The 21484-nt window shown below is 46.1% G+C and overlaps 1 protein-coding gene across 2 annotated transcripts in view; it reads left to right on the top strand.

Annotated features, from left to right (window-relative positions):
• The window catches only part of LOC126547967 (uncharacterized), a 239429-nt gene that overhangs the window by 125947 nt on the left and 91998 nt on the right, over positions 1-21484 (top strand). For both annotated transcript variants that reach the window (XM_055063336.2, XM_055063337.2), the window contains exons 21-22: positions 4963-5371; positions 8235-8332. In XM_055063336.2, coding sequence (XP_054919311.1) covers positions 4963-5371; positions 8235-8332 — 507 coding nt within the window. The remainder of the gene's footprint in view (positions 1-4962; positions 5372-8234; positions 8333-21484) is intronic.

The raw sequence follows: 21484 nt of genomic DNA, 5'->3' as shown, positions 1-21484 counted from the left end.
TTTACTGGTTCATACGTTCCCAGAAAACAAGATTTTTCGATACCAACGTTCAGTGCGCCACCAAGCTGCGATCGTATGGTATGTTTTCCGGCTGCTAGATCCCATGTAAACAAGAAGATGCGTGAGGCGCGGACGATCGAGAATAGTATATTGGCCTCGAGCTCCACCACTGTAAAAGCTGGTGCCACCGTCGGCGTGACGTGCTATTAGGGATCACGTGGACATAGCGGCCGCGTCGGCTGCTTCAGGAGCGCCGAAGCGAGCTGAAAACGAGAGTTTAAATTGCCTTGTACGCTGCGGTCCTCATTTAGTGGCGAGATTTTCCCGCTTCGAGTGTCTCCTTTACAACGCTTGAAAGCACTACAATAGGTAGTGGCTACCTTTGAAGGCGCGCAACATGGTAGGTTACTGCTCGGTGCCGCAGTGCCTGACATACGCAACGGAGCCCAGTGTCAGCCTTATTCACACGTAGCCGCAAGACAAGCTGCGTGAAGCTTGGCTCGTGAAACATAAAACCGGCAAACAGTCATCGGCTACAACTCGGGTATGCAGCAAACACAAACGCGAGGAAGATTTCTGCTACGGCGCCGGGTCTGCGATGTTCGGAAAACGCGCACTGAGACGCTCGTCCGAGTCTGCTGCCCGACTAATGTCATGACGGTTTGTTCTATGAACTTGTCGATGCTAGAGATACTGGCAAGTTCACTGGAGTGGAAAGGGAGCGGTAAGAAGCACATTAAAAAAAGCATGGCATATGGTCATGCTTGTGTTATGAATTAATGCACTGGATTACAAAAAAGAAGCAGCGGGAAATCGCACGCTGAGAACACCGATAAATATACAGTGCGACGCAACTCAAGAAGTAATATTGAAACGTCCAGGAATTTAGAAGAAAAAAGATTGAATCGTCGCGACGGCACATCACAGTCCCCATAGGCGTCGAAATCTCTACAATGAAATTATTTTTGAACAGCTCAGATAGCGCCTACGCAACAATGGTTGCTTGTATACTGTCAAATGCTCATATTCTGCGGCCTAAAGCTCATGGCACGGTGCGAAAACGCGCACGCGGCGAAAGCGAAACAGTGCGCGGACAAGCATGCAGACGCGCAGTAGGTCGCTGCGAATCTGTGCGATCGCTGCATTGAGGCTTCATTCTATTACGCTCAATTTAGTTATACAAACACTACAAGAACATATTTCACATAGTTTGCTCTCAGCATTTGCCTACCTTTCGGGCAAGAAGCCGGTTCGGGAGACTCCATCGCGGCGACCGCGCGCAGTGGCGTTCACTGTACGTATTCGGTAAAGAGATAGCGTCTGTAAACGATTCTGTGCTTTCAGTTTGCCCAAGATTATTATTTAGACAGTAAAAAACTTCTCTCGTTTCGAAAGTACTTGCAGAAATGTCCGGGGGAGCTCGCGCGTGGTGTTTTCAGTGAGCGCGGACAGCAAAACCTATGAGGAGCGCGCCGCGTGATCCGTCATACTAGCCAGCGAGACGCTTCCAATAGATGGCGACTCCGTAACTCCTCGCCGCCAATACCTAGCCGCGGCAGCTGCACCGCAGTACTCGCCCACCCATCTCACGTGAAAACACCAGCGCAGACTGTTTCTCACTTCGGTACCAGCAAATCTTCTCGGGGGTCGTCGCATGTGGCATTAACAGCATATAAGCATGCGATAAGCATATTCGCCTATCTCTTTCACAGTGCGTGGTGCCGTCGAAAACATAGGGAACGCTTTTAATAGGCAATAACCGAAACACGTCGCTGTTCCTTGTTTAATAGACGATAACCGAAACATGCTGCTATTCCTTGCTGCAGACTGCGATTGTATACATTTTCTGGCTGCAAGATCCCATGTGAACAAGAAAAGGCGTGAGGCGTGCGCGACCAAAAACAGTATATAGCCACCTGTCTCACGTGAAAATGACGGCGCGTGCAGTTTGTTATTCCGCTGCCAGCAAATTTCCACCCGAGACGTCGCACGCCGCATTCACAGCTATTGTAACCAAACCTTTTGCGATAAGCATCTTCACCTGTCTGTTTTACAGCGCATGGTGCGTAGTGCCATTGGTAGCATACTGCACGCTATTAGTGGTCGATAATCTAAATGCGCTACCGTTCCCTTCTGCAGGCGGCACAGTGTGGGCATCACATATTGCTTTGGAGGCATCTGACGTCGCCCACCAGCTATATTTCGTTTCGGTTTCAACAAAGCAGCAAAACGTGTCTCAAGCCACCAGAACACCACTAGGTCATTGCGCACTGGCGTCTCGTGCCACAACAATCCTCGCGATGCTTAGCATTACATAGATGTCAAAAATAGTTAAGTCTGCCAAATTTTTTTAGTTGCTTCGGATCATACTGTTTCCCAGTTAGTATGTTTTTCTCGCAGTTTTTTCCAGAACGTATGGACGAGATTCTACCATGTACCTCTTCGAGTATTCTAGCTCAATAAGTAGATTTGTGCTAAATGTTACAGGCTGATTTTAAAGTTCTATTAATGCTAAATTAAAACACCCAGTATATTTGCTGTAAATCGCGCTGAAAGCACCAAACATGGAGGAAGGAAAAAGACTGGGAAGGAGCGTCATGTGACCATCTTGAAGCCTAGTCATAAAAAATGTAAAGGAAAGGCTCATAGGAAATAAGCCCTAATTGTGTAATGCACAAGCGGTAATTTCTAGCTGCTGAGTGCGTGGTGCACACGAAATATTAGACCAGAGTGGGCATGGCGCAGATCGATTTTGATAAGAGTGCCACTAAAGCCCCGTCCACACTAGAGGAAAAAGCGCACGGCATGCCACAGAAATTGCCATTGAGTCGCATTGTACCTTTTTTGTGTCGCTGGAGAAATCGGTCCTGGACTGATTTATTGCACCTTGCCACATGCTGCGAATGGAGGAGACCAATGAGAATGGCCCCTTCGGTGACATGTGCACAAAAAACTGGTATCCCGCCCGACCGCTCAATTCGCACTCGTGTATGGTGTCAGCCGGACGTCTCTTTTCGCACTATCGTATGCGCGCGTCAGCTATTGCTTGCGCTGCTTTTGATTTGCATGGTTTGCAACTGTTTTTACATGGATGAGCCTAAATCAAGATGTCCCGATTGGAAGGTTTTTGGAAACAGCACGCCATATTCGATTCTGTACAGCAAGATGGACCCTGAATACAAGGATGCAGAGGCAACATCCAGTACCTCATTCTCCTTGTCCTTTGAATATGGCGACAGTGCAACAGAAAGGAGCACACCAACATGATTATGATCACAGTGGCAATGTCACCATCATCATCATCCGGCATGACTTTCATTAAGAATAAATACCAGAGAACAAAAGCAGATAAAGGAAACAGTGAGTGACATATCGCAGCTATGTGCAGAGTAAAAGAGAGGAGGTAGGATTTTCATGCTGTCATGTGACTGCCACAGTGGCGCTCTGCCGGCAGCATGCCGCATGCATTTTTCCTCCAGTGTTGTTGGGGCTTCAGTTACCGCGTACCAAACAGTATCTTCAAAAGGCCAGTCAATGGTGGAGGCCTACAGGGCCTACTCCCCAAGAGTCATCATGCAGATAAGCCACGAAGAAAAAGTAATGTGGTTGATGGGAAAATGTAATGGGTCGCAAGTGCGACATGGAGCCAAACAACAATGCGAATGACGGTTGCGTATTCCCATGCTCGATATTTCCTTTCCTTCTCCTTTTTATGCACTCGTGCAATGCACACTGCAACTCATTCAGACTTGATCACAAAATATATTTTTGCTCAGAGCTCACTCGAACTTAGACTCAATAAAATTTGACCCGCCGTGGTTGCTCAGTGGCTATCGTGTTGGGTTGCTGAGCACGAGGTCGCGGGATCAAATCCCGGCCACGGCAGCCGCACTTCGATGGGGGCAAATTGTGAAAACACCCGTGTACTTAGATTTAGATGCACGTTAAAGAACCCCAGGTGGTCGAAATTTCCGGAGTCCTCCACTATGGCGTGCCTCATAATCAGAAAGTGATTTTGGCACGTAAAACCCCATAATTATTTTTTTCAGTAAAATTTGCTCCAGCCGGGTTCAAGAAGACTCACTCACTGAAATTTTGCTCAGTGGGGCTCACCCAAACTGAGCCCCACTCAGTCTGAGTCTGAGTGAGTCTGAGGGAGTCGGCTCATGAGTGAGTTTCCGACCTATGCTTACACTAGATCATATTGCCGCATGTCTTCTATGTCAGCGACAAAGACAACGATGTGAGCCTTAGCAGGCTTCGTCTCGTGTGTCAGCCTAGCAGAGATTAGAAGACAAAGAAGGCGTATCTATGCTCGACAACTAAATCAAGTTGTTTTTGTAATACGTATCCTCATCTCCTATCTTCGTTCCACCGTGACACTAGTGGAAGGCATGCAAGATAACCTTGTGTGTATTTGTAAATTTTTACTATGCAGCAGCAAATACTACTCTTTGATAGAAAAAGTAGCGTGCCAACTAAGTTAAAATCTCTAAACAAAGTAAATGTCCTGGCTCCCTATTAAACACCTGCTGCAGTAGCTTAGGGTCTGTGGTGGTGTGTTGTGCTCCTGAGCTCGAGGTCGTGGGCTCGATTGCAGCTGTGATGGCCGCATTTCGATGGGAGCAGAACACAAAAACTCCAGTGTACTTAGATGCTAATGAAGTCCAGGTGGTCAAAATTAAGTTGAGTCCCCCCACTACACCGTGCCTCATAGTCAGATTGTGACTCTGACATGTAAAACCCCAGAAATAATTTTTAAAATTATTTGCTCTGTTGAACCGTTCATAATTGGAAGGCTAAGGATAAAGGCTGAGAAGTTGAGGGTATGAACTCCCGTATGGTTGCATAGTAAAATATGGTATAAGAAAGCAGTACGCATGTCAAGTTAAAGCTGCTGAAAAATAAAACATCATGATTCTAGTACTACATTTGATGCATGCCTTGTTTTCTTACAAACAGGTCCGTGCCCCATCTTTGCTGGAGCTTCATGGAGAAAACATGGTGCAGCAGCTTACAGCCAATACTGTTCTAGCTGCATCTGCATTGGCAGCTGCCTTGGCCAGCCAGAGACCTGACTGGCAGGTGTCGATTACAAGTGACAAAAGTGCTCACCGGAGGACGCGGGCATCATCATCCTCGTCCACAGCATCACAACCCACAGATGCTGGCTTTGAATCCATTGACAAAACATCTCCACAGAGTTCAGCTGAGGAGAGTGGTTCGCCACCAACCGAAGACAATAGCAAGGAAGTTCAGGAGACCCAAGCCAAGTCTCAGCAAGATGATGATAATGTTGGTGCATGTGGGTCAGACAGAAGTGCTTCTTCAGCTTCTGTATCAGAGGAGCTGGACACATTGGGATTAAGTGGTGAGGATGATGATTGATATTACACGTCGTGCACCTCATCCTTTGTTTGCAACAAGTAGCAGATGGATAGCGGACATGGTTTGGCTATTAAAGTTATGCACATGCTGTTATTGTCAAAGAAAAGACTGCTTATATAAAGCTTTAATTAAGCACCTGCTGAAATCTCATACTTGTACTTGCTTCCTGTAGCGTGCATGAAGAAATTGTTTGCAGCAGCTACAACATTTTAAACGAGTTAACAATTTGCTTAGCCAACAGACTTCAGTGTTCACCATTGAAATCCAACAGATTTCAATGGTTAACAATAAGGCTGCACAATACTTCTCACACACTGAAGCTACAGTCCATAGAAAACAAACGACAAGGTGGCCAGTGGTGCTGAGAAGTGTCTAGTGAAAGGACATGACATGTCCTTGCAATGAGTAATAAAAGGTTGATTAGATGCCAGCTTTGTTGAGTGGTTACGTCTGTGAGCAGCAAGGGTACTGCATGCTTGTCGTTAGTCATATGGAGGGAAGGATACAAGCAAGAAAATCTTTGTGTGCCCTGTAGCTAGACATAGCCTGCTGGTGCTGCACCTCAAAATACATTGTCTTTTAGGAGGTTCTGGTTTACCATGTGCTGGGTACAATGCGTGATGCGCACTGTGGTGTCCACTGCTGGCTGACATTTCAGACAGCGTTGTGGGTGTGTGCATATAATGTACAGATCTGCTGAATTTGTACTTTTTAGGTTCTGGAAGTTATTCTTTTGTTATTACCAAAAGTCATCAGAGGCTGGTAGTGGTATAAGTTAGTGCTTGCATCAGCACATTTTTTATTTATAAAAGTTGCACAATATATATCCAAATACTGTGCGATGCCTTTAACTCCGGATTATAGTCAAGCCTGGATATACCCGAGTTCTGCATATGATTGTCGCACTGTACAGAATGCTGCAGCTACACTGTAGTAGGGACGTGGCAATTGAAGTGGTCAAATTTTCAAAATTTTCACTTTTCCGATTATTTTTTTTTACAATCCACAGACCTTTATTTACCTCGTTGTGAAATAGTATAACAAAATATGTAGTAGAAATCGAAAAGTAAGCACTTTCCTAGTGTGCTGTCTTTGAAAATTGCGAAAAAAATAGGGCTTTGGAAAGCGCTGTTGCACCGCGGATCGCTTGACTATCTGTTGACGCAGCTCAACTATCTTGATATCATTTTAAAGAGGAGAGATTGGAGCTCAAGATAGTCACAACGACGTGTTTCTCCATTGAAAAATAAACCAGCAAATGCGAGTGAAAAAAAGGCAAAAGCGGCATTGCGATTGGGCACAGTAGTCACATGGTGCACAGGGCGCGCTCCTATTGGCTGTTGTAGATTTGAATTGCTGACGAACCTCTCTCGCGTGTATTTGCACAGCAGCGAGCTGCGTGTTCTGATCAATGTGATTGATGATTGTGGCAGCTTAACGCACATGTTCTGTGATGAACCCCAAAGGAAGCCACTTCCGAACGGCCCACGCGTACAGAAGACCATGAAAGGCATGGAACAGAGGGAGAAAACTACTCGTACAAGTGGATGCCACCAACCTTGTTGATGAGGCACGATCGGTGACGTGGGTGACTGAGAAAGCGCATCCACGTGCAGTGCTGACGACGCGACCGTGGGCTATGGGAACAACGTGACTGTGGGATTCGGCGAGAGCAGAAGCTTTCATGTCAAATATTGAGCTGCTGATTTCAGCCCTAACTCTCACTAATGAAGAGGTTGCGCAACGAGAGGAGACGAGAGCAGACGTTTTGACTGCGCTGTCATCTACTTCTGCACGATGCATCGATGCACGGCGCATCAAAAAGGCAACTAAGATGCACAAAACTGCTGCAAAGAAGCGAAAAACTACATCAAAATGTAAAGAAAATGTGTCCTCACAGACAAAGGACTACATCCCAGCCGGGTTTTAGGTGCTCGAAGTAAACACTTAAATGTTTACAACAAATGAAACGTTGAGCTCATTTTTCTCAGCTTTCATTTTTTGTGCAGTTGCTTTCAGTCATCCCAGTGCCATTTCACAACGAATGAACACAAAATCATTAAGTCTTTTGCACTTTGATACTGAAACATAGATGAGTGCAATAAAGCTGTCCATTTTTATCTGCACTTCATAAAAAAAATTTACAATGGCTTTTTGCAAAAGTCATTAGTAAGACAATATGCATAGGAAAGTTCAAAAAAGAAATGCATGCTTATTTTAGCATTTAAGAACTTAACCGATAGCTTTATTGCACAGAATGGGCCTTTGTGAACATGCTGATATGAAAATCTTGGTAAACTTATCTGTAATTAATTCATTTGGTGATGGCCATTAGAGGCTGTCAAGTGTTGTAACTCGGAAACTATAATATATAGCACAAAACTGATTTCAGTTATGATATCAGCATAACAAATCACACCTGAATGCCAAATTTCATCAATTTATTCCTATAATTAAAAAAAAAGTTTTCATTGCCACGTCCCCCCTGCAGTTTTCATATTGTGACTCTTGGATGTTTTGTGTGGTGTCTTGAAATTTGCATAATAAGAGTTCCTCTGTAGTGCAGTGTGTAATGTTATAAACAGTTATATATTTTATGCAGTGCTTATTGCTGAACTACTTTGTGAGAAGCACACAGAGTATTTTAGCATGTTACCATTGTACTGTGTCCATTACCGATCCCGCCTGTCACTGACTGTACATGCATAATATTTACTGTGTATACACAGTTGTGGAATAGGGTAATAGTAGTACAATAACATTGAGATAACCTGCTTTAATGACAACGGGAACCATGTAGCCTAGTGCATTGCTACTAAAATGTATTGTCTGTGTTGACTTTGCAGATTCAAGTCAGAACAACAGGATATCGAAGTCAAGCACATCTAAGAAATGGCAACCAAAAAACGCGGCTCCCCTCTCTCTAGACAGCAGTGCCACTGAGGTGAGCCTGGTATTTGCAGTCCAGCTCGGAAACATGCTTCAAAGGCATGACTTCTAAACTAAAATGCACTAATGTTTCCAAAACATTGTGGAAGGAATGAACCAAGCGAACCAAGTGAAAAAGTGGGGTCCCTAGTAGACTGGTACTTACTTTCTTCCATCTGCTTCACAATGTTCCTCTTTGTTTAAGCATTGTGCAGCTATCTTTGTGGCTGGTTCTTTTTACTAATTGCTTCACAGACTTGCACTTTCACACATGCACCTACCTCTCAGCCACATCTCTCAGCACATTGCAGTCAGCGAGAGGATGGCATTCTCGTTGCTCAGTGTCTGACAGACACACTTTGGCTCTTTGCACCATTGGTTTGGCTCCAATAGATCCCCTGCTTCCATGCAACACTTGAGGAGACGCAAACCAACCTAAGGGTAGTTTATTTCAAATTTTAATTTCCCCATGGTATGTTACAAAATAGTATTTAGTAGAGGCTACTAAAACCATGAACTCCTATCAGGGACATTTTGTTAGGTTTAAAAGTGGGCTTCAAGGACTGTTCAAGAGAATGCTCATATGCAAAATTGTAAAATTTTCAGTGCTTTTTGAAAAGTCTATAAACACTGAGAAAAAGTGGTTTGGTGATTGGTGGAATGTCTCGGTTGAAATAGTTGAGCAGTATACATTCATATTTGCCAAGTCTCCTGTATTGAAGGGGGGCCATAATACATACAGTAATCCTTCGTTATAACAAAATCACTTTACTCAAAATATCGTTTTATTCGAAATTTCTTCCGATCCCGACCCAAACGCATGCATTTTAAGCCACATTACTCAAAGTGCACGAAGAGCTTGACTCGCTTAGAGCAAAGTGGTGAGCGATGGCGATTCTTTTGCGCATGTAGTGTCAGAATAATACCGTTGACAAATTAGTCTCTTGTAAGCACAGAACAGGCCACAAAAGTACCAAACCCACAACCGATGACCGCCTAGTAACAGGTACCAAGCGAGTGCCAAGTGCTCCCAGCTGTTTACTGCAGAGCGAACGGAAGCTGTCAAATTTCATGGTGCAGCGCGCCTGAACCATTCTTCTTGGTAGCAATCGCATCGCTGGTATCCCCTGTGATAGAATCCACACGAAAATAAAGTTTTCCTGACGCTTTGCAATGGTAGAAACCACGGTCTCTTGGATGCCGAAAAGTGGCCAAAAGACTGTAGGCACACTTGTGCTGTAGCATTACATGGGGTGCGCTCGATGAGCAATGTTTTACTGCTCTTGTGACGTCACAGTAAGGGCCGACCTTTATTGACCATAAGAGACGCGGCGAAGAACCCTCGGCACAGTCCACTATGAGGATGCGACTACCCGCACAATGAAGAAGGGCACACACATGATGATGATAATATACAGATTATGAAGTGCACACAAAATGGCTGCACTAAATGCCCACAATAATTTCCCCCGTGCGAGAGCGGCCATCCTGGCTGCAGTCTAAAGGTACGGGGAACGCCGCCTGAAGGGCTTCATATGAGAAACGTGGACCACTTCGGTAAAGCGGCAACGGCAGTCAGTTGAGGGAACAGCAGGGGTCACAGGATAATTAACGGGAGAAGTCATTTCCAAGACCGAGTATGGTTCAATAAAGCGGGGCTGAAACTTCTCACACAACCCAGGAGTGTGAACTGGTGTCCATAGCAGCACTTCATCACCCGGCTGGTAGAAAGCTGCCCAATGACATGCGTCATAATGATCCTTGCGGTCCTATTTTCAGTCTTCGGTGTTGAAGTGGGCACGCTGGCGACAATGGTCAAGGCGGGAAACATATCCTTTGCAGGAAGATGGAGATGGACTGACAGGGGCAGAAAAGAAGGAAATGTTAAGAAAGGAACTGGTCGAACGGCCATAAACAAGGTAGAATGGTGAGTAACCGGTTGTGTGTTGAACGGCGGTGTTATACGTGAAGGTGACGATTGGCGAAATTGCGTCCCAATTTCTGTGATCTGGTTCAATATAGGCGACTATTATATCAGAGAGCGTACGATGAAACCACTTAGTCAGACCGTTGGTCTGAGGATGGTAACCTGAAGTAGCTTTGTGAGTTTTGCCAGAGGCTCTGAGCACTTCGCCTACTAGTTTAGAAAGAAATGTCTTTCTGCAGTCGCTCAGAAGGACTCAAGGGGCGCCGTGACGCAGGATTATGGCTTGAAGAATGAAGGTAGCAACTTTGGAAGCAGATACAGAACTGACACAAGCTGTTTCGGCATAGTGCATGAGGTGGTCAACGACTGTAACTATCCATCGACTACCGGCTAGAGTCGTGGGAAGTGGCCTATAGAGATCAATGCCAACAACCTCGGAACGGTTCTGCAGGACACGAGACCGATAGTAGCTGCCCGGCAGGAGCTGATGTTGGCTGCTTTCGACGGTGACAAATGGCGCAGGAAGAGACGTATCTCGCCACACTGGTAGACCGGCCAGGCCAGTAGAAGCGACTTATTATGCGGTCGTAAGTTTTCTGGATGCCAAGGTGGCCAGCAGTCAAATCGTCATGATAGGCCTGAAGGACATGAGCACGAAGGCAGCGAAGCGAGGCAGTATGGGCACCGAGCATTGTCAGTCAGGATGATGGATATGGTGGTACAGCACGGAGTTTTGTAGCCTGAATTGTGTCAGCTGTCGACGGAGCCTGGCGTTAGGCAGGTGCGAAGCTCCACGAACGTGGTCTATAATACGTCAACAGTACGAATCGGCGAGTTGTTGAGATGAAAATGATTCATGGTCATCGGAAGTGAGATGGTCAAGAGTGACGAAGGACAAAATCGCCATAGAAGAAACGTCTGGGATTGTGTCCCTAGAGGTGGTTGCGGAGTCATTGATGAGTATGGCTGTAGGAAGTGGGCAGCGAGAAAGAGCGTCTGCGTCTTATTGCTTTTTATCAGACTTGTAGATGATCTGAAAGTCGTATTCATGCAGACGAAAAATCCAGCGACCAAGACGTCCTGACAAGTTCTTGAGTGTGGAGAGCCAACATAAGGCGTGATGGTCCGTAATGATTGATAGTGAATTGACGGCCGTGGAGATAAGGGTGAAACTTCTGGACAGACTAAACGACAGCTAGGCATTCCTGCTCGGTGATGGTATAATTCTTCTCGGCAGGTGTGAGTACGTGGTTTGCATATGCAACGACTCTCTCACGCAAAGAGGTGTCTCACTGGAGGAGAACAGCACCAATTCCATGGCCACTAGCGTCCGTGTGCAAGATTGTGAGGGCGCCCTTCAGCTGGTCAAAGGCAGATTCACATTCTGGTGATCACACGAAGGGAACACCAGAACGAAGTAGGTTGTGTAAAGGAACAGCTATAGAGGCGAAGTCGCGTATAAATCGGCGAAAATAGGAAGCTTCGATGCCAAGGAAACTGCGTAGTTCTTTGGTCTTTTCTGGTCGAGGAAAGCAAAGCACCGCCGAAATTTTGTCAGGATCAGGTCGAATACCATCCTTGCTCACAATGTGACCTAACACCTTGATCGTCTTGCTTGCAAAACGGCACTTTTTGGTGTTGAGCTGAAGACCAGTGTTCGCGAGGCATGTGAGAACCTCGTCCAGACGTTGCAGGTGCTGGGCAAATGACGACGAGAAAGTAACGATATCGTCCAGATAGCACAAGCATGTTTTCCACTTCAGGCCGCGCAGAACAGTGTCAATCATGCACTCAAAAATTGCAGGAGCATTGCAGAGGCTGAAGGGCATGATGTTGAACTCGTAAAGGCCATCTGGGGGTGCAAATGCTGTCTTTTTTTTGTCATCTTCGTGCATCGGAATTTGCCAGTAACCTGAACGCAGATCCACACTGGAGAAGTACTTGGCACCTTGCAGACAATTGAGGGCATTGTCAATGCGAGGCATAGAATGTACATCCTTGCACGTAATCTTGTTGAGCGCTCGGTAATCGACACAAAATTGCACGGAGCCATCTTTCTTTCGGACCAAAATGATGGGAGACGACCAAGAGCTAGCAGAGGGGTGGATTATCTCACGTTGCAGCATGTCGGTGACGTTTTCCTCAATAATCTTGCGCTCAGCTAGAGACACCCGATACGGCCGGCAATGTACGATGGATCTACCGTCTGTCTGAATGCGATGTGTTGTGACGGAAGTCTGACCCAGTGTCGAAGAATGGGTGTCGAATGAAGTTTCATGCCTCTTCAACAAATTAAGTAACTTTTGTGCCTGCGAAGGGATCATGTCGGGCTGATTACGGCTGCAAGAGCAGAGGTAGAGGGAGAATGTCCAGCATAAGCGATTTCTGGGGGAGCCGCCTTCAGGGGAACGACACAGAGAGGCTCGGAATCAACAATGCAAGCCAAAGTGGCGCCTTTAGGAAGGAGAATTTTCTCAGGTGTTGTGATCCTTGCGGCGAGAAGCGCAGACCCATTGTCAAATCTAACTATTCCTGATACAATTGCTATCCCCTTTGTGAAACAACGTGCAGAAGGTGCATCTCCATGGTCGATGATGTCGGACGTGATGGTGAGAATTTGCTGACAGCCTGGAGGTAGCACGGTATCTTCTGCAGCGAGCGGACGAACTGGCTTGTACTTTTCATCGCCAAGGGAATAAGCGGTGTCGGTCATATGTAAGACACGTTGCCCACAACATATAGCAGCAGAAGCAGAGGCAAGGAAACCCCATCCTAAAATGAGCTTGTCGGAGCATGGCGACAGCACAGCAAACTGTATGTGGTGGATAATGCCGTCGATCATTACACGCACAGTACAAAACGCGGAAGGGGAATAGAGTCCTCTTGAGCTGCAATCAGCAGTGGTCCATTGTAAGGCGTTGTAACTTACCTGAGACACTTACACTAATCAGCATGCATAACAGATAAAGTGGCACCAGTGTCCACCAAAGCTTCAACTTGCACACCCTCAATGAACACAGACCTCTTATTACAAGGGCGCGCTGGAGGAATTGTAGTCCTGTCGGTAAATTCAGTTTTTCCTCCGAAAACTGCATTACTTAGTTTTCCGAGCGACGGTCAGAGGTGAACGCAGCAGGCCATAGCAGTGACGAGGAGCGGCGGAAGGGCGAAGGTGAGCAGCGTCTGGTGCTGGTAGTAACCATTCGGTGTATCGGTTGTTGCGGGTGGAGATGTGAAACGGCATGGAGGGGACGCGTAACGCCAGTTTTGAGAAGTGGCCCCACCAGAATACACATTGCGTTTACTCAGATCGTACCCATGACGCTCATCTTGTTGGCGCTTGTGGCAAAAACGTGATATGTGGACGCGATAACTACAGTAATAGCATATAGGACGAGATGGTCGCCAAGGCGGGTAGTAGGGGCGCTCGATATGCTGGGAGATAGTGCTGTGAGATGGGGTGATGAAGGCTCAAGTGTGCGTTTCGAAGGCCATTCGCATGTGGGTTGTGGAAAGGGGGAGTGCTGCCCTTACATAGATATTTTCGTAAACATAACTTTTTCTGGAAAACAGGGTGGCACCTGTACACAGGTGCAGCCCTTACACGCATATATACAGTGTTTTTTTATTTACATGGCATCTCGGCCATAAGGGTAGCACTCCCCCTTTCCACAACCCACATGTGAATGGCCTTCGAAATGCACACGCATGTAGAAGCTTACAGCCGCCGCCTACAGATAGCACACGTCAATGCCAGCTTCAGGTTCTCAGCTCATCCACGAACTCACACTATCTATGTAAGCTATTGGCATCACCACTACCAGCTCCATTTTTGTAAGTTCGTTGGCAATTTTGCGCTGTTTGCTTTTCTATTTTTTTTTTTTTTCTGCCCAACATTAGGATTTTAGCACGATGGGCGAGCACCTTAATAGCTGTACGACTGGCTTTAAATTGAAAGTTGTAGTGTTTGATCTTGAACATGGGAAGCGTGCGGCAGGCAGAATTCAACGTGGTCGAGAAGTGCATATGACGATGGTGCCATCAAAAGGATGGTGCAATCATACATAGGTACTCCTTACATAGATATTTTCTTAAAAATAATTTTTTCTGGAAAAATTTTTCAGAAATAGCCGAGAGTTGTATTTACATGGCATCTTGGCCATGAAGGCAGTGCTTTTCCTGAGAAAGGGGAATAATTCCGCATGGATTATTGGCCAGCGTGTAAAAGATGCAGGAATAGACATAAAGGAAGAAGTGGACATGCTCCCACTTGAGATCCAGGACAAAGCAACCTTCCAGGAGCACTTTATTGAATGCTGCGAATTTCTTTCATGGCAGTTCACAATACGAACAAGTATGACATTACTCCCAAGAGATGCACCAGAAACTGGGGCATTTTTTTCCTAAGCGAACAGTGATACTTTTGCACCATACTGGAGTGCTTAATAGATTTTTATTAGAACATTGAACTGGCTCTCTTTGTCATAGTGGCTCAGTAGCTATGGTGTTCTGACTGCTTAGCATGAATTAAACTCCTTGACGCAGTGAGAGCATTTTGATAGCGTTTTTTGCATTCCACCTCCAGGATTTGGCTGCATATTAAAGGGCCCCTCACCAGGCCCCATAGCAAATTTTGGTTATATGCTGGAAGTTGTTACGTGCATTCTAAAGACCATTCAGGCGCAATAATTTTTCAAATTGGTTCATTAATAGCCAAGAGAAATATTTCAGTGCCACAAATCCATGATTTCAGGAGGTGTGTGCCACTGCCAAGAGACACTCTCTCCACTTGCCCTGTCTAGCCTCTGCAAGTGAACTTTTTTCCCTGTGTTCTCTCATACCGGACCTTGAGGATCGCGCGACGCATACATCACAGGCCCTGCCTTAATTTTTTTTCCCTAGCTTTTTTGTTGCACGGCACACTTCTGCTGACGGCATCGCACATGAGCTGTTGTGTTTGTCTCGTTTTGTGCAGCACACGATTGTGCGCCCTGTGCACAAGAGCATCTAACTAGCAATATAAGTCAGTGCTACACGAACACTGAGGCAGACACAAGCGGATCACAGAGCATGATTGCGCGCTGGAACACGGTAGAAAATGGCATAGCTTTGGTGTCAGTGGGTGCGACTGCAAGATGTGGGAACAAGCAGACGAAACGGAAGTACATCTCTCTTGCTGCGGTGCGAAGTAAAACAAATGCACGCAGACATTCAGTTTGTATGTTTTATTATCTCTCTAAACCTTAATTCATCTATCGATGCAACAGATTATACAAACAACAGATGTTGCTTTGAATAATTATCGAAGTCACGAGTCACTAAGAGCGATGTCACAGCAAAGACATATGTACGTAGGCGCACTAGCACGTATACGTCATCCCTCCAGCTTGGAGCACGGTGCCTGCGAGAAGGGCAAATGGCGTTTGGTTTGAAAGTTCAGCTCTTTCTGTGCTGCGTAGCGATGTAATACTTAGCAGGCACGATTGTTAGTGCACATTGTATGCACGGCACTTGTCAGCTAAAAATGGCCAGATGTGGCGAGGGGCCCTTTAAAGAACACCAGCTGGACAAAATTAATCAGAAGCCCTCCATTACGGTTTCTCTTAATTTCTACATTGCTTTGAGATGTTGAATCCCACCAATCAATCAGCTGGCTCTCTCCAACAATGAGGGACCCCTGCTGTTTGAGATGTGTCAGAGTACTAAGACTGTGCAAATTCTAGGCTAGTATGTTTTGATATGATTCTCGCTTTTCATTGATGGAAGCAACAGCGGAAAATAGCCGGTGGGCTTTTGAACGACTACGCTCACTACTGCGAGTACAGAAATATTCAGCTTAACTGTTAATGACATTATTATCTAGCAAGTGAACAGATTTATTTTTCGTGTCATAAAGTGTTGCAAAGCTTCTTTGGACCCTTAAGGGATTTTGATGACCTCAGCTCTTCATGAGCGATCCACACTTTTTGGCTTATGACGAGCTCACTTTGTCGTGAGTATTTTGCCACTTTCTGAGTCGCTTGTGTTATACAGAGGATGTCAAATGGTATTTTTATTTTTTATTTCACAGCATAGATGGTAGCAGACGTTTTAACATTCCTTTCTTTCAGTAAGATTTTTCCATGGTTAAAACAGACATTGCATCTCTTATGTGGTGTGGAAGTAAGGGGCACGTTATTATCTCTCTGATGGTGATACCCTAAATGACAAAGGTATTGATTGTGCTTCACTCTATATGAAAACAACAGTGATGACTCTCTAGATGGCAGTGAGCAAAAAGTCCCATGTGTTGAGTACTTCCATAGCTATGCTAGTCATCAGTAGTTTGCACAGCAGCTGTAAAGGATTGCTACATTTAGTGCTGTCGTTCCTAACAATGTTTTTTACAAAGCTCTGAGGAGTAAAGTGTGGGGTTCACTCTTGTAAAGAAATGGTTATTCTACGCCGCATGAAATTTAAAGTCATATTTTTGCACTTTAAGCATGTTTTCGAAGAATTTAACATCTTCATAAATTGAACCGTTATGGTAATGTAGTTTTTTCCCCAGAAAAATGGGCCCTTAAAGTTGCCCTGAAACACATTTTGAACATAGTAAGAAAGTGTTGCCAATCTATTGATGAAGTTCCTGTGAACATGTGAGCCAAATATTATTGCACTTCATGCAGGAGGGAATTTACAACCTCGTGTCAGAAGCAATGAAAAATTGCTTGCTTTTGCTTCCTGTTGTCATGCAGTGTCGTTGCACGCAGCTGTACCTACAACAGCTATTGACTGTAAAGCAATGAACGGGGCTAGTTGGTGGATGTTCATGATTATATTGCGCTTAGTGTTAAACTGACGAACATAAGGGACAAGACTCGGATGTACGTTGTGCTACGTACGTCCGCGTCTTGTCCCTTATGTTCGTCATTGTAACACTAAGTGCAATATGATAATGAGCTATTGGCTGATTTCGTGATCACAAGAACATTCTCAATAATACAATTATTGCTCATTTGAGTTAAATGAAAGATATGTGATCTCAATATGACAGAAAAGCTATTTCATTTTTGCACTGCTGGTCGAAACACAGCAGTTGTGCATTGCTGTGAGATAAAAAGCATAGATTAGATACCGCGGCTGCCACAGGGTGCCGCCACGAGTCGTCTCGTGTTTAACCTTTGGGTGGGGCCAGCAGTGCATTGCTCCCTTGCAGCCCCTTTCCGTCTCCCCTGTGTAGCTTCCAGCATGCTAGTAGAAATGAAAGGCTAGATAAAGCCACTGATCGTTCCACTAACTAGTATGTCCAACTTTGCTTGTGCTTGAAGAATTCAAAAATTGTTTGTAGCAGAAGATTCATGAAGTGAGATAATTTAATAGTGATGTCATTCTATGATTAGTTAGAAAAGTGTTTCAGGGCCACTTTAACCCCTTCAGTCACGAATTACGATCGATTATAGATAAATGTGTGAAATTTACATAATTTTTTGCCAAGGGGCTGGAGGCTCCACAGAAAGCAAGTCAAGGTGGGAGGAGAATGACTCTGTGCATGTTATAGAGGCCTATTATTGTACTGTCAGTCATGCTATGTTTCTTCATTAAAAATATTGAATCGCCCGCTCGAATTAGATGCACAAGTTAATTATTAGATGCAAGCATTACAGCAAGGGAAAGAAAATATTTCACAATTACTACCGAAACAGCCCACTTCAAACGCCCCGTCAAACACGGTAGTGCCCTCACAAAAGCAGTCATCTGAAGTGATACATTTCACTCAGAAGTGAAATGGCTGTACTTTAGGAAAGTAGAATGTTCATGTTACTCAAAGCTTAATGTTTGTTGTACATTCCTTGCAAGCACTGCACAGTGATTGCAAAAATAAGTTGCCTCTACAAATGTGTGTGCCGTGACTAAAGGGGTTAAGAAATATGCAGTAATATTGAACCTCATTATAACATGTAATGTAACTGATATAATCAACAGGTCAAATACATCACAATATCCCTTGAAATACCTTCAGCAGTACATTTATTTGAAACCTCATTATAATAAAGCTAAATACCCCATCAGTTGATACAACAAGCCATTTCTTCCCTGAGACAAACTTAAATTTTGCACTGTGGATTAGAATGGTGCTGGATGCTGCTCTGTGCTCATTCAGTGCAATATTTCAAAGCTCCTGCATCTTAGGGTGCATTCACACTATTGAGTTGCGGTCATGCAATCATTTTAGTTGTGAAATGATGGTGGGAAATGGTCTCTTTGGTCAAATAGCAGTCATTCTCTGTTGTTCACTCACTTCTTAATTTTCAAGCTCTTGGCCAAGACTAAAAGCTGAACCGATTGTCAGTGCATCCGAACTTTGCGCACTTTTACTACATCACTTAAATTTTGTCATGACAAAAGTGCCAAGCACTGTGGAAGCACTGTATACATGTGCATCTGACACCAATATGACCGAAGGCTCACAGCACAGTGGGCCAAGTTCTGTGCATTATTGGTGTAAATAAAAATGCCTAGGAATGGGCCATGTTTGGTGCATTTTTGGTTTAAAGAAAAATGGCTAGGACAGTCTCTGTGCACATATAGCAGCTGTGGAAAAAAAAAAAGCACTTTTTCTGGTGTTGATTAGGTCTGTTTGATAATATAATCATGGCAGTGCGGTTAGCTGTTGCATGAATAAAGGACATATGTCATATGAACATAGTAGCAAATGTGTCAAACTTGGGGGTGATAGGGTTTTATGACCGCCCATTCTTGCACTGCTGTCTCGTGATAACAATAAAGTAATTGACAAACAAGTTCATGTGCCATCAGAGCTTGGTTTGTCTTGTTGTCCCATTCTGCTCTAATGTTGCTTTGAGATTATTGTGGCTTACAGGTTAGTGAGTGAAGAAACTTTGTCATGAATGCCTGCAGAACGGTTAGCCTTCCCCTGTTAGGCGGCATCACCGTGACGCGGCCATGACGTCTTCGCGGCGTGTGGCGCCTCTACTTCGGCCGCGGCCGCACTACTCCCTTTGGTCGACCACGCCTGCCCCTCTTTTGGGGTGGCAGCCTCCCTCCGGTTTCGCTCGGTCGTTGCCTTTCAAGGGCCACCGAGATCTGCTGGACAGCCTGGGCTTGGACATCTTGATCATAGCACCTCGTTGCGGCCTCGAGCCGCGGTGGGATCATTGTTATCGTTGCAGCTTCGTGCGGATTCTTAGCACAGTCCCAAAGGATGCGAGCTGCAGTGGCTCTTTCCTTTCGGCCCACACAACACAGGTCACTTTCATAAACACTTGGACACACGTGCCTCATCAGCACCAGGGTGAATAACGACCCCGTTTGAAGTTGTCGATATAAAACCGCCTCCTTACGGGTCAAGACCGGATGAGGTGGCGGCATAGTCCTTCGCTCTAGTCTGTATGACTTCACAATTTCGTTGTAGGAAGTCATTTTGTCCTTGGTTTCCCACCACCACGACGGGTCGACCGCAGTAGCAGTGGCATGGTTGGTTAGTCCTCACGCCGCCGCGTTCGCCGTCTTGTTGTGGTTTGTGTTGCCGCGATCCGACACATCACTGCCCATGTGGGCCGGAAACCACTTTATCACCACACACCGATTTTCACTCACGAGATCGACCACACGCAACATACGCGCAGCTTCACCACACACCCTTGCTCTGGCGTAATTTTTCACTGCCGTCCTAGAATCACAGAGCACAGTCGTGTACTCGGGATCGGCGATGAGGGCACCTCCTTGGCTGGATGCGCCCCTCGCGTACGCACACTCGCCGCTGTTCTCGTTGCACCAGTCGATGCCCCGACGACTGCAGCGGCGAATGCCTTTCTGTCATGTGGATACTCTGCCACATCCACAAACACGGCACCCCTGTCTTTGGCATGGAGATCGAAGAGCGCCTTGGCCCTCGCCGCCCGCCACTCTTTGTGGAACTCAGGGTTCATGTTTCTTGGCACCGGACATACCTGTAGCCGTCTACTAATTGGGTCCGGTACAGGCACTTCTGTATTTTCGGGTCCCCTTTCCTTTGGTCCCAGGCCTAGGCCACGCAGCACTTGTCTGCCCGTTCTTGTTTCTGATAGCCGCGCGAGCTGAGTGGTCCTCTGCGCCTCGGCGATTTCCTCCAAGGTGTTATGCACTCCCGGGGCCAGGAACTTGTCGGTGCTTGTGCAGTCGAGAAGTCCGAGTGCAGCCTTGTACGCTTTGCATATGAGTGCATTGATCTTATTTCGCTCGCACTGCCTCCAGTTGTGGAAAGCAGCAACGTATGTAATGGGGCTTATAGCGAAGGATTCCACTAGCCGGGTGAGGCTTTCTTCCTTCATGCCTGCTGTTCTGTGTGACACCCTCTTAATGAGGCGGATGGCCGTGGTGACTTTGGCCACGAGACAGTTGACCATCTCGCCGTTGACTCGTTTGCGCTCAATCAGCATCCCCAGCACTCGGATCTTCTCGACAACCGGGATCGTGTGACCGCCGCTTGTCTTGATCTTTATTGTGTCTTGCTCTCTCGCAGGTTCGTTGCCTTTCGTCTTCCTAGCTGCTCTTTTCGGAGGAATCGCCAACAGCTCAGACTTGCCTGGGGAGCAGACGAGCCCAGACCCGTCCAGCTGCTCCTCGATAGCGTCAACCGCCTCTTGCAATGTACTCTCGATGTGTCGGTCGCTTCCTCCTGGGACCCAGAGCATTATCTCGTCGGCATAGATGGTGTGTCGGACTCGCGCGACTCGCGAGAGGTGCTCGGCCACCCCTATCATTACAAGGTTGAAAAGTAATGGCAAGATGACTGAGCCCTGGGGGGTCCCGACACTGCCGAGCTTCTTCTTTTGGAGCCGCAGGTCACCGGCGATGATTTCGGTAGTCCACTCCATCAAAAAATTCTTGATGTATGCATATGTTCTCTTGCCCATGTTTAGCCGTGACACCTGGGCCATGATCGCAGAGTGTCTCACTTTGTCAAAAGCGCTGTGCAACCCCAAACCCAAAATGGCTCGCTTGTCTTTCGTGTTGGTAGTGTCATCGAGGATTTCATTTTTCAGTTGTATCATGGCGTCCTGAGTTCCGAGCTTGTTTCGGAACCCGATGACGGTGTTTAGGTAGAGCCCAGAATCTTCCAGGTACATCTGCCACCTGTTGATGAGTACATGCTCCAACGCTTTGCCCACACAGGACGTAAGCGAGATCGGCCGGAGGTTCTCAATGTTGGGTGGCTTGCCCAGCTTGGGAATCAAGATGGCCTTGGCTGCTTTCCATTGC

The sequence above is a fragment of the Dermacentor andersoni genome, chromosome 1 (assembly GCF_023375885.2).
Source record: "Dermacentor andersoni chromosome 1, qqDerAnde1_hic_scaffold, whole genome shotgun sequence".
Lineage (NCBI taxonomy): Eukaryota > Metazoa > Arthropoda > Arachnida > Ixodida > Ixodidae > Dermacentor > Dermacentor andersoni.
This window is presented reverse-complemented; position numbering and strand designations above follow the sequence as displayed.